The sequence below is a fragment of the Thunnus maccoyii genome, chromosome 24 (genome assembly GCF_910596095.1).
Source record: "Thunnus maccoyii chromosome 24, fThuMac1.1, whole genome shotgun sequence".
NCBI classification, from domain to species: Eukaryota; Metazoa; Chordata; class Actinopteri; order Scombriformes; family Scombridae; genus Thunnus; species Thunnus maccoyii.
Window position 1 is genome coordinate 9,643,677 of NC_056556.1, and position 12,689 is coordinate 9,656,365.

The 12,689-nt window shown below is 37.9% G+C and overlaps 2 protein-coding genes across 2 annotated transcripts in view; both read right to left on the minus strand.

Annotated features, from left to right (window-relative positions):
* The window catches only part of LOC121891965, a 203,674-nt gene that overhangs the window by 70,439 nt on the left and 120,546 nt on the right, over window positions 1–12,689 (minus strand). The window lies entirely within an intron of this gene.
* LOC121892425 lies at window positions 754–6,830 on the minus strand. The gene is made up of 5 exons (XM_042405461.1): window positions 6,312–6,830; window positions 5,481–5,822; window positions 2,067–2,408; window positions 1,268–1,558; window positions 754–788 (listed from the first exon to the last, which is right to left on the minus strand). The coding sequence occupies exons 1-5, from the start codon at window positions 6,700–6,702 to the stop codon at window positions 754–756; spliced, it is 1,401 nt and encodes a 466-aa protein (XP_042261395.1). The 5' UTR covers window positions 6,703–6,830.

Consider the following 12,689-nt stretch of genomic DNA (forward strand, 5'->3'; position numbering starts at 1 on the left):
TATTTTTCATGCTGTTCATCTGCCTGATCACTAACTCTCCTGTCATTGCAGATCCTGCCACACCCATCTGACCTGCAATCACCTCATTCCCCTCACCTGAGTTTCCCCACCCATCTCCTCACCTGGATCCCATTAGGATCCATCTGTCAGCTTGCCTGTTACCTGTTATCCTGCCTGTTTCCGGTTTTGAGATTTGCCTAGTCCCTTGGATTTGTCTGCCTGGTTTTTGACCCCTGCTTGCTTTTTGGACTGATTAAAGATTATTGGACTCTGCTCCTGTCTCTGAGGTTGTGCTTTGGGGCTCAGAGGTTCTGAGTCGTTACAGCTTTGATGCAGCTTTGATCAAGTCCAATTGACTTAGTATTGAAACTACAGTCTTGTAGGTTGTTTGTCACTAAACAGACTTCTAACTGTGCATTCAGGTAGTGGTTCTGGTTTCTCCCCTTTTGGATTTTCCTCCTGAGATGTCCGTTGTCTGATCTGTTTGTTCTCCTGCTTCAATAAAAGTGTTTTGAACCTTCAGATAAAAACAAGTCATGAGTCAATTTCCACTCACATTATTAAAATACGTCATACATATTTCTATCACTGAATTACTCTGACAGTTAACAGTTATGTGGACAAACAGGCTGACTATGAGTACACAATGGACCATGAAGAGTTAAGTGCATCAGAATCAGCTTCATGTATAAATTTTCATTTTCTGAAGAAGCAATTAATAATAAATGTGAAGTGAATAATTATGAAATTGTCTTACTCATAGGATCTCCTGATCTCTTTCAGCGTCTCTGTGTGACAGAATGAAGGATTTAAGAACATTTATATATTATTTATTTATAGGTGTTGTCTGTATAGATTCTTTAAGCTCTGTGTTTCCTCTTAAAGTCAATAAATTATTACCATATTAACTGTGAGACACTGGTATCACAACAAGACAGATATTGAGTTGAAAGTTGAAATTACCTGTTCTTATATTTACATATGACGACAGTGACGACTACAGCAACACAAACAACGACCACTGCTGTGATCAATGTAACGATCAAAGTGAAATCTATGAGAAAAAGAGGAAAACGTGATATGAAACACTAAACATTCATAAAGCAACTACAGTTTAAATGTGAATTTTGTCTCGAGACAACTTTAAGGTTAACTTACTCTTATTGGATCCAGATTCATCATTAAAATCTGAAGAAAGAAAAACAAATATCAGAATCACAAAGTGATAATTAATTTATGAATCTGTGGTTTTGGAAGTGTTTCTCACCATCAGCAGGAATCATCTTAAACACCTGAATTTCAGGGACTGTGAGCAGTCGTGCTGCACATCCAACTAGTGCACTGTTTCCATGGAGACCAGACAGCTCAGCTGTAGTGGTGACGGTGACTGTACCATTGGTGTTGGTGACACTGACTGTGCTGTTGTGAGAGAAGTAGAGGTCTTGTTGTGGGACATTCAGAGTTACTGTGGGAGCAGGACGACCTGTGGCCGAGCAGGACACAACTGTCTCTTCAGTAGAGTTTGATTCTCTGATTTGTAGAATGGGTTCATGCAGCTCTGCAAAGACAAAACATTAAAAAATCTCATATGGAGCAAGTTGTTACAAAAAAAATGAACTAGTTTGCTGATTTCCTCTGTTTTATAACATTATAAATCAAATATATTTGGGCTTTATACTGAATAAAACAAGCATTTTAAGAAATCTTTGGTTTCTTGGACATTATGATGAGCAGTTGTCTCAGTTTCCTACATTTAATTTCACAAATTGAGGAATTTTATATAATTATAATATAATATGAATATGAATATGAAATGAAATATCATGACCATCATGTTTTCTTACATTTGGCAATAAAATAAACTTTTATGACAGTTGGAGGCAAAGTGTGTGAAATGCAGAGTATGTACAACATACTTTTAGTGGTGTGAAATATTTGTATTTCATGGTAAACTGATGTCAAGCAGACAATTTAACAGCCATCATTTCTAACTACCATCAATTTGAAACAAGTTAAAACTGTAATTCACCATGAATATGTCTTCAAAAGTGAAGAAAGGAGCTCACCATAGAGTTGGAGGCAGGTTCTGCCTGTCAGAGAACTATCAGTAAACGTGATAAACAAACAGAGATAGCAGCCTTCATCCTGCTCCATCACCTTCCTGATAACTATGGAGCAGTTCTGCAGTCCAGCATCTTTAAACTCCACTTTCCCCTTAAAATCAGCACTCACTCCTTGCCCAGACTGTTTGTTGTAGCCTGCAAGATTCTTCTTCTTCCCCTCAGGTGAAAGTTTCATCCATGTGACCTGAAGAACATCTCTAGACTGCATGAGCTGACAGCTGAGATGGACATCTTCTCCTACTGCTGCCATCACAGTCTGCTGTGTTTGTATCACAGCTGTTAGACCTGCATGGAGGAAAAGAAATGACAGTTATAGATGTGACGCTGATGTTTTTGCTACAGCTTAATGAAGCAGTCATTGACAAAATATGAAAAATTACAAAGTTATTTTTAGGTTTAACCTTCTCACAACAAATGACTATAAAACCAACTGTAACATAGTTTAGTGTATTTATTTGCATCGAGTTTACGATAAAATATTACCAAGTAAAGAAAATTATATTAATTGTGCAGCAGAGGAAAGAAGCCCAGAGGACTTATACAAAGTTCTCCCCCTCATTTCAACAAGTCATTAAAAACATACTGAGTCATAGGTTTTGCTCACACCTGGTATGAACATGCGTCTACATGTGCGTCTTAAGTGGCCACTTGTGATCGGAACTCACTTCCCTGCTCTGTATGCAAATAACCACGGACATCATTTCCGTTTGCAAAGACCAAATTCGTTGTTGTTTTTAACCGGCGGGAGGAGCGGGGGTCCGTGTACCCTCCGCCCAAAGCTGTGTTCAACTTGTTTGATAACAGGACAAACAAATATACAATACATTGTGCCCCCCACAATGAGACGTTGTGCGCATTTACGCACGAGACACAGCAGCTCAACTCCACTGATTATTTAAATCTACGACAGACCGACAGGATCTAATGTTAATGAATGTTCTGTGTTCTTCTACACATCCAACAGGTCACACACACAGTCCAGGTTCATACAGTGAAACTGTTTGGTCCTGCTGATAAATCCTGACCTCATTACAGCGCAGCAAAACTAAAAACTGTATTAATCAACTTGACAGGACAGAAGAAACTATCCAGCAACGTTTAGCTTCTGAAATATTTTTTACGCAGACAAGCGAAAAACAAGTTAGTTTCTGGTTTCCGTTTAATATCTATTCCAGTTGTCGATTTGATGAGGAAAACTGGTCAGAGGAACGAGAAAAACAGGAAATACGGGGTGTGGATTACGTTCTTTTAATTCACATGAAAAATAAAGCATTTCTTTATCCAGTTATCAAACAAGTTGATCACAGCTTTGAACGGAGGGTTCACGGACGGAAAATAGAGGACGTCAGTTGAGTAGGCGGTCCTTCAGTGTGGCCCGGGACACACTACGTTTACACTTCTAAATGAATGTGGTCACATGCGGCCCAGACCACCTTCTAATGTGGTGTTTGGATCTCAATGCGTCTTCAATGCGTTTTGGGTGCGTTCACGCCTGTACTTAAAGCTGTCCACTTGTGATCGGATCACCCGAGACGCATGTTAATACCAAATGTAAAAAAACAAAAACAAAAAACATGTATCGCTGAAAAAGATTAAAAAAGGAAAAAATAATGAAGACAGAGATTTGAACAATTTAAATGTGCAAGAGAACGTGAATATCTGACGATAAAAGGAAAACAAATATGAAATGTGTCTGGAAGGTTTTGCTTCTGACATATGAACTTCAACATAATAATTACATACATTATAATAACGGATTTCTTTTTTTTTTTTTTTTTTTTTTTTTTTTTTTACCTTTTGCAAATACCGCCACCATAAAAAGGAAATATAAGACGGCACGGTTTGACATTGCTGCTCCATGTGAGCCAGGATTCAAAAGGAGCGTCGTGGACAAAGGTGTGCCTTTAGGAGACTAAGACTGTACTAATCCAGGTGTACAGTAGGTGTCAATATAAAAATAAGATAAGTAATCCCTAGAATAAATCCTTCTATAAACAACATAACGACATTCACTTCAGTGTCGAATAAACTGTTGATTTAACCAGCTGCTGCCGTTTTACTCTAAAAAAAAATCTATATTAAGCACATAAACTGATCCCCCCTCTTATAGTGGAACATCCCGCTCATAAATCATTGGGATACATCCAGGATTTCAACACTGAATTACTTTCGTTCTCGGTCGTCAGCACCTTCAACAAAGTTTAAAGTCGCACACATTTGCTGCATTTAATATTGTTGCTGCACATTTAAGCCCTAAAATAACCACATGTAGGAGGGCGCCTGATCATTTTTGAAAATGGGGGAGTTGGGGTTCCTCCCTCTGAAAAGAAATTGTAATTTAAAACAAATTTCCTGCTTTTCTACACCACTCAATCTCTTGGATTAAGTCAAGAAACAGCCACCTGCACTAGTCTAGATTAGTTCGATTGAAGGTGCTCTGAAAACCAAGAATGCACCAAGAACAGTTTATAATTGGGTAGATCAGGACAGGAAATGATTATCAGAAGAATGGCTATTTCATATTTCAAATTATATTAATAAAAACATTATGTAGACTAAAATGGTACAAGGTTGCAGGCTACTCAGCCATCTTCAAGGTCAAACAAGGACAAACAATTTACATAAATGAAACTAGACTAGACCTTACTGCCAAACCACCACTTATAGTAAACTTGCAGCTCTTATTTAGCCTGTATGTGAAAATGAGAGAATAATCATAATAATAATAATGAATAATAATAATAATGAATTCCACACAAAGTCTGACTGTTTTGTGCTAAAATAATTTCTATATTACCAGCCCCCCCCCCTCCGGAAAATCATTGGGATACATCTTACAGTAGAAATCCCTAAAAGTAAAGAATTATGATTAAAAACAATAGAGGCCAATTCAATTTTCTTTCTTTGTAAAATCTTGGTGAAAACATTAAAAAATATCACATGGAGAAAGTTGTTAAAAATATCAACTAGTTTGCTGATTTCCTCTGTTATAACATTATAAATCAAATATATTTGAGCTTTAGACTGAATAAAACAAGCATTTAAGAAATCTTTGGTTTCTTGGACATTATGATGAGCAGTTGTCTCTGATTCCCACATTTAATTTCACAAAATGAAAATTTTGAGATAACAATAATATAATTTAAATATCATGATCATCATGTCTTCTTTTATGACACTTGGATGCAAAGTGTGTGAAACGCATGCTTTTAGTGATGTGAAGTATTTGCATTTCATGGCAAAATGACGTCAAGCAGACAATTTAACAGCCATCATTTCTAACTGCCATCAATTTGAAACAAGTTAAAACTGTAATTCACCACAAATATGTCTTCAAAAGTGAAGAAAGGAGCTCACCATAGAGTTGGAGGCAGGTTCTGCCTGTCAGAGAACCATCAGGAAACGTGTTAAACAAACAGAGATAGCAGCCTTCATCCTGATCCATCACCTTCCTGATAACTATGGAGCACTTCTGCAGTCCAGCATCTTTAAACTCCACTTTCTCCTGAAAACCAGCATTCACTGTTTCTCCAAAGTTTTTGTCGCAGCTGCCAAGATTCTCGTTCTCCCCCTCAGGTGAAAGTTTCTGCCATGTGACCTGAAGAACATCTCTAGACTGCATGAGCTGACAGCTGAGATGGACATCTTCTCCTACTGCTGCCATCACAGTCTGCTGTGTTTGTATCACAGCTGTTAGACCTGCATGGAGGAAAAGAAATATGGGGTTTAAACTGTGTGTGAACTTCAGGTTGATGTGAGCATTTCAACACAATTTCTGGTATAAATTGATACTTAACTACTCAAATTGATTTATAATGTAATGGTGAAACTGCAACTCAGTGTTAAATTGTGATTTATTTGAGGCAAATATAGTTTTGCTTTTCAAAGTAGGACAGGCTGCAGGTAAAGTACTAAACTTTATTATAGAGACTGAACTTTGATGTTAAAAGTGAAAAAGAGTGTGAGTCACTTTAAGCTTCATGTTAACTCATAAATGTGTTGCAGGTTGGTTGTGGTGAACACAGATGCTGAAAACAGACAGAGGAACACAGCAGGATTCAATATGTTTCTTCTAAAAACATTCACTTTGGGTTAGACAATACACAGGAATCCTCCATGGTGCTTTGAATTTCAGCAGAAAAAATTACTTCTGTAAAAGTACAGACTACTGTAACATCTCTCTCTTACCTTTTGGAAAGACTCCCAAAACAAAAAAGATTGTTATGACTGCAGCTTGTGTCATCGTTGCTGCAAGCGGAAATGAAATGGAAATACGGAATGGAGAGAGACCGAGACAACTGTGTGTCTGCGCGTGTTTGACTCCGTTTTGCAAATATTTATTCAAATCTTCAGCCCAGAAGCCGGAGGAACACCTCCTCACATAAAGCCACATAATATATGATAAAGGATGAGAAAGGATGGCATTGATCATCTCCCAACCATGTGTGCTTTTAAATGGGTGGCTGGGGTGTCCATTTCCACCTCTACAATCTGACTGGCCACCCCAGAAGCCACCCCAAAATTTCTGCCACGTCATTGACTTCCACCTTGCTGTGGGGCGGGTGTTTGGCCAGCACATTGGTTTCTACCGAGACGCTGTGCCTGTATGATTGATGGAGGCATGAGGACGCCCTCCTAGGGCTGACTTACGCTGTCTGAAAATGTGAGAATCCCCCTTAACTGCGGTACTATTGCAGCGACAACCAGTGCTAGGAACCCTCCCTTAATGAGCCCTATCTCATCAGCGTCTCTGTGAGCAGCATTACATTCAGGTTTGTTTGCATAGACAAACGTTACGCAAAACAGAGAGGAGTTGTCTGTCCAGGAGTGAAAAGAGAAAGAGCAGAGGTGGAAAAGGGATGTCTAGATGTGGCCGCAATGCAGTGGCGGACTCAGGCTGTCTCAGGGGGAGAGATGAAAAAATATAAATGGCACCCGCACTTCACAATGTTTTTCTCCCATACAGTGCACCCTATAGGGCACATTTTTTCATTGAAAGGGCACCCAATTCTGCACTTCAGTATGTTAGACTTAAATTAGACTAAATTGCACTTTTTTCTTTTGTTCTTTTTTTTGTTCACTAGAAGGGCACCCATACAAAACCTCCAGCTCACTCCATTACAACAGCATCCATCATAGGGCACTGCATTATATCCTCTTCAGTTAAACGACACATTGTATTTTCTCATCTTTGGGGGTTCTTTACAGGGCACTATCACATTTTCTTCCACTGAAAAGGCACCATGAGGTCACTTCATTCCATATTGTCGCATATAGAGGCCCTCTATAGGGCATTTCATCCTGAATTGCTCATAACTAGACAGTCAATACAGAACTTTTGTATGTTTTCTCCTTCGTGTGGGCACCTCAGACTCTGAGGATGCTGTTAATTTGTGCTCAGACTGATCTGTTAACCTGCATCAAGTGATGTGTGTTTGTCACTTACAATTGTGTTCAGTTAAAACAGTGCTGTGTGAAGACGAAGCAGCAGTTTCCTTATTACAAAAAGGTGATAAGAGCATGCTGCTTGCTGTTTTCATCTCACGCACATGGTAATGACCACAAAAGTAAACATGTCAGTTAAAGCATGTTACAAGATGTACAACTTTTACTAAGTGTAGATATCTTAAGATATAAAGCAGGTGATACTTTGTATTAGTTGGATTCTTGTGGATCCAGCTCCAAGAGTGATCTGAACACATGACTGTAGACCTGATGTTTGAAGATCTAACATATTTTCTTTCTGTATTCTACTCTGTTTCACCTTCAGAGTGTCTTAATATAAAAGCAGTCATGTCTTGCACTTCCTTTTTCAGAAGAGATGAGAAACCAGCTTGTACCTCTAAGAGTGTTTGAGGTCTAGGGATCTAAAGAACAGGTCAGACATGTGTCACTTTCCCCCCTTCAGGACAATAAACTTTTCACTGCCAGCAGCACTTAAACTGTTGCTCAGACCTCTTGACCAGCATGGCTGTTTGGGAACTTTAATTATTACTTTAATTATTCATTGTTTGCAGTGACTCCTGTGAAAACCACTGAGAGAGAACCATATGTCACTCCGATATGCACCAATGAAACACTGAATATCATCACATTTATAATATGTAAAATCAGAACAGAGAGGAGAAGAGGAGAAGAGTGTCGCTTAATTTATAGATATAGACAGGGCTTTGAGCATAAATGTGGCTCCAGGTTCACACTTATGAAAAAGAATCAGACTATATTTCTTCACCTGACCAGTTTAACACCAGTGGATAGTGGGAACTACAGCTGTGAGTGTACATATCCTGAAGGAACAAATACTCTCCATCATGATATCACTGTGGAAGGTAAACACATGTTATGTATTTTTCCTCATACTTTGATTCAATTTACAGTGATTATTTTCCATTGTGTTGTATTGTTAACATGGTAGTATGATGTCTATACTTCAGGTTTACAGGTTAACGACGAGCTGGCACCGGAGACCTGGACAAAGGAGATGTCAGATCAGTAATTTGCAAGAGATCACAATAAAGTAACTCAAGTACAAAGAATACTGAGCAGCTGAGGGAGAGTGGCTACTACTGAGCTGACTGAACAATCTGGCGAGGAATGGAAGGAGAGCCGGAGTACTTGTGCTGTGAATTGATGAGCTGATTGCAGACAGGTGTGGAATTGAACCACATGCCTGGTCAGGGAAGCCACGCCCACAACACACACACACAGAAACAGACAGAGGAGGAGGTGACACAGAGGAAAACAGAGAAACACAGGCCAGCCAGAGCCCTGACAGAGACTGTCATATACATATTTATATTTTCAATATGTTATTACTTTTTGCTTCATGACTTAAAAGCATTAGATGCTCTTAAACAATATGATTATATCGACTGTGGTTCATTTACATGCAGTTTTTTCAACACTTGTTCTCATTTTGTAAGTCAAGTATATCATTTAAAAAGTAATTATCTTTGATGATATCACCTGTCATACATGTTTATCTTATTTTGAATTAAATTCATTGCAGTTACATATAACAAGATCTTGACTTTCAGGTTTATATGAAACAATGAAGGAACACGTGATGTTTCGTTTCCTGTCTCATCTAATAAAATAGACCACAAAATTCAAAGTGCATTATTTATTCCTACCATTGCGGTTGCAGGAATAAACTGTGGTGTTAGTGCATTGTTGTTGCTTGTTCCAGCTTTGGTCGGCTACAAAGTGAAAAATAATAAAAAATAAAGAATAAACTTAACATCTATTAATTTTAAAGGGGCCTTTTTCACTTATGATGGAAAACACACCTACAGCTTATAAAATTTCTAATGTTAATGTTTCACCTGAGATAATGATCATAAATTGACAAAAGTCAGTTTTAGTTTTGTTAAAGGTCTCACCTTGTATGCCCGAGACACACTCCACCCAAACCTACCTCTAAAACAATTTTCTGTAAAGACTCGGTAAAAATTGACAATTAACTAAGACACATGATGGAAAATATTTTCAGTTGAGCTGAACTGTAACTAAATTTTGTGCGAAAAGTGCAAATTAACACCCCTGCTTAGATCAGATGGAAGCTGGTGGCCTGCAAAGCAAGCTGCGGTTTCTGCATCTGACAGACATGCTACATCCTTGACCTTTAACTGCGAAGTCTTGGAAGTCTGGTACAGGTCTGAATGCTTGACCCCTACTGTGAGGGGATCTGGTGGCTCTGTTATGCTCTGGGGGCATTTTGTTGGCATGGTTTGGGTCCACTTAAAGGGAAGGGTCACTGCAAATCAATACAAAGTTGTTCTGAGTGATCACCTTTATCCTATGATGAAACATTTCTATCCTGATAGGAGTGGTCTCTTCCAGGATGACAATGCTCCAATTCACAGGGCACGAGGGGTCACTGAATGGTTTGATGAGTATGAAAATGATGTGAATCATATGCTATGGCCTTCCCAGTCCACAAATCTAAATCCAATTGAACATCTATGGGAGATTTTCCATTCCTCCATCCTTCAAAAGGGAGAATCCTGGCCTTGGTCATGATCAGCTAACTGACAATAAGATGCACTTGCAGGTTTGGGTTTAAGGAGTTGTTGAGTTCAAATTGTCTTTGTTATCCACATATGGACTGGGCTCAGGTGTATTTGTAGCAGATGATCTAATTAGGAGGCACCTCACAAAATGACAATAAACACATGTTCATTTTTTAACCTTTACCTGAGGAAGATCATCTGTGGTTGGGATGATGTCAGTTGTATCCACATAAAATAAAAGATGCTGGGGGAAAGAAAATAGTTTGCTAGTATTTTGTTGTTCCTTTACTTATCAGAGGGTTAAGGCACCGAAAAGCAGGATTTGTCAGCCTAATCAAGATCAGCAGAACTTAAAAATATTCTTTTTGACTGTGGACAGCTTTTTAAAAAATGGTTTGATTTAATTAACTCATTACATCCACTTCTTCAGTGAATTGCTGCACAGTGCTTAGCCATTTTAGTAATGTCTTAGATCAAGCATTTTGTTCTGATTGTTTGTTTGCAACTCAGGGAAGATTCACTGTAGTGACCTGTACCTACATGTATGCATATTGTATGTGGTTATTTCTTAACATGTTCTGCTACACTGGTTCCACACACTTGTGTGTCATGATGTGATGTTTCCTCATATCATGAGTTTCAAGTACATTGTTACTGCCCACTGTTGTTTATTGTGTGGTTTTATGTACCAAGTCGAATATACCTGATTCTTTTCTTTGCACAGATAAATATTGGAACCATGTGCTTTCAAAATGCCCCCCTGAACCCTGTCAGAGGGAAAACTCTTCCACTGATCGTTGAGCCATACATTGTTGAAGCTGGAGTATATCTATTTGCAGTCAAGAAGATGATTGACTTCAATACTGATTTGGAAGTTGGTCCCTATGGAGTCATTTACCCAGACAGAAGTAATTAACATTCCTGGAACTTCCAAGCCATTCACTCTGAGAGAGTATAAAACTGAATTAGGAAAACCACACAACCAGAATACTCTCTTTATATGTTTTAGAACAGATTATGACAAAAGTAAGAGCTTAGGTGTCTCAAGTAAAGCGGATTTGATATGTTTGATTTCAGGCAGGTCACCCATCAAAATGTCACTCACCAGCTGTTTTCCCATAGATCAACAAGATACATTGACACAGATGGCGAAGTCCATGTGAAAAGCAAAAGTGTAGCAGAATTTGAGTTTGCTCACACACTTGTAGGTGTGTGTGTATGTGTGTATTTGTGTGTGTACGTGTGAACTTGTTATAAGACCTTGGAGCTGTCAGGATTAGATACAGTGTGTACTGAAAAGTGCCAGTGGGTTATTTTGACCATTGAGACTGGGGAAAAAGATGTAGTATAGCTAAGTGTACAGACTGTATTGGACAGGCGACATTACAGGCTGACCTTAAATGTCTCCTTGCTCTTTTCACCAGTGTGCATTTTAGCTTACAAACAACATCTTTTGTTTTGTATAAGAATGTGTTTATTTGTTTTTTAGTGTAGGAGTATTAATACTTTATTAATGAATTACCTCAGTATTGGGGGCACCACCTCTTTTTTGGTTAGGATTTCTTAGTGCCAGGAGGGAGCACTAACCCTCGTTCAATTTAATCAATGAATAAGTCTCACAATCGTAAGTTCTTGTCCCAAACAGTGACCTCTGTTTACTGCAGCTCAAAGACACAATCAAACACTTTTAGGATAAATTAAGACATTTATTAATAGCTAAACGTCTTGAGGATACATGATAAAGTATAAGATAATATACAGAAAACAATAAATAAAAAGGAAGTAAAATAAATAAATAAATAAGGTCTATGAATGATAATAAATAATAAAGAAAATTATTCAGCAAGAGTGGCTTGAAGTGCATGACTCGAGGCTTAACGTATTGCACCAGGGAATGCTGAGGGAAAGCTAATTCAACTTCTCTAAATAAATTCCCTTGATCACAAAGCCATGTTATGCCTTACTGTTGTCAAAATTAAATTACTATACGTGGAAATACGAGACTTAATGTTACTAATAAAACAAACAAATTAACTCAATAAAAGATTAAATATGGATACATTTGGTTGAAAAATAAATAAAAGAGACGTCTTAAGAATTTTCTTGAGTTCTTGGAGGCCACTTCAAAGAGGAATCTCTTTGAGGCTGTTTTTATAAGTTAGGATAAAACGGGCAGAATTTGGGGCCTAATATTTCACATTAAAGCTGTAAATACATTCTTTTCATAATGTCCAAGCATATTTTCTGATTGATAACGGTTAAGCAGTTTACATGCTTCATAAGTCAGTTATTCTAATAACAAACATTAATCTTCATGATGTCTAAGCATACAACCTTCAACTTTCTCAAAGTAGTTACACATTTTAAACCATCTACTGAAATAAAGTTTAATACTATAGTGAAAGGAAATAAGGTTAGGCAACACATGTGATAAGGTTACTTTCAGAAACATATTTAAATGTAAGTTACTTCATAATATAAAAGCATCCAATGTGAGTATTGTTTAACAATAAAATAAACTTTAAACTCAAATCCTTCAAACATTATATCTCTA

Bases quoted from the DNA above. Each gene is read 5' to 3' on its own strand.
- LOC121892425 (XM_042405461.1), bottom strand. From the start codon at position 6,702: ATGTGCTGGCCAAACACCCGCCCCACAGCAAGGTGGAAGTCAATGACG. The intron at 1,559-2,066 runs GTGAGCTCCTTT...TTGTCTTTGCAG, and splicing joins AACCTGCCTCCAACTCTATG to AGCTGCATGAACCCATTCTA. The intron at 789-1,267 runs GTGAGAAACACT...TCTGTCACACAG, and splicing joins TAAGATGATTCCTGCTGATG to AGACGCTGAAAGAGATCAGG.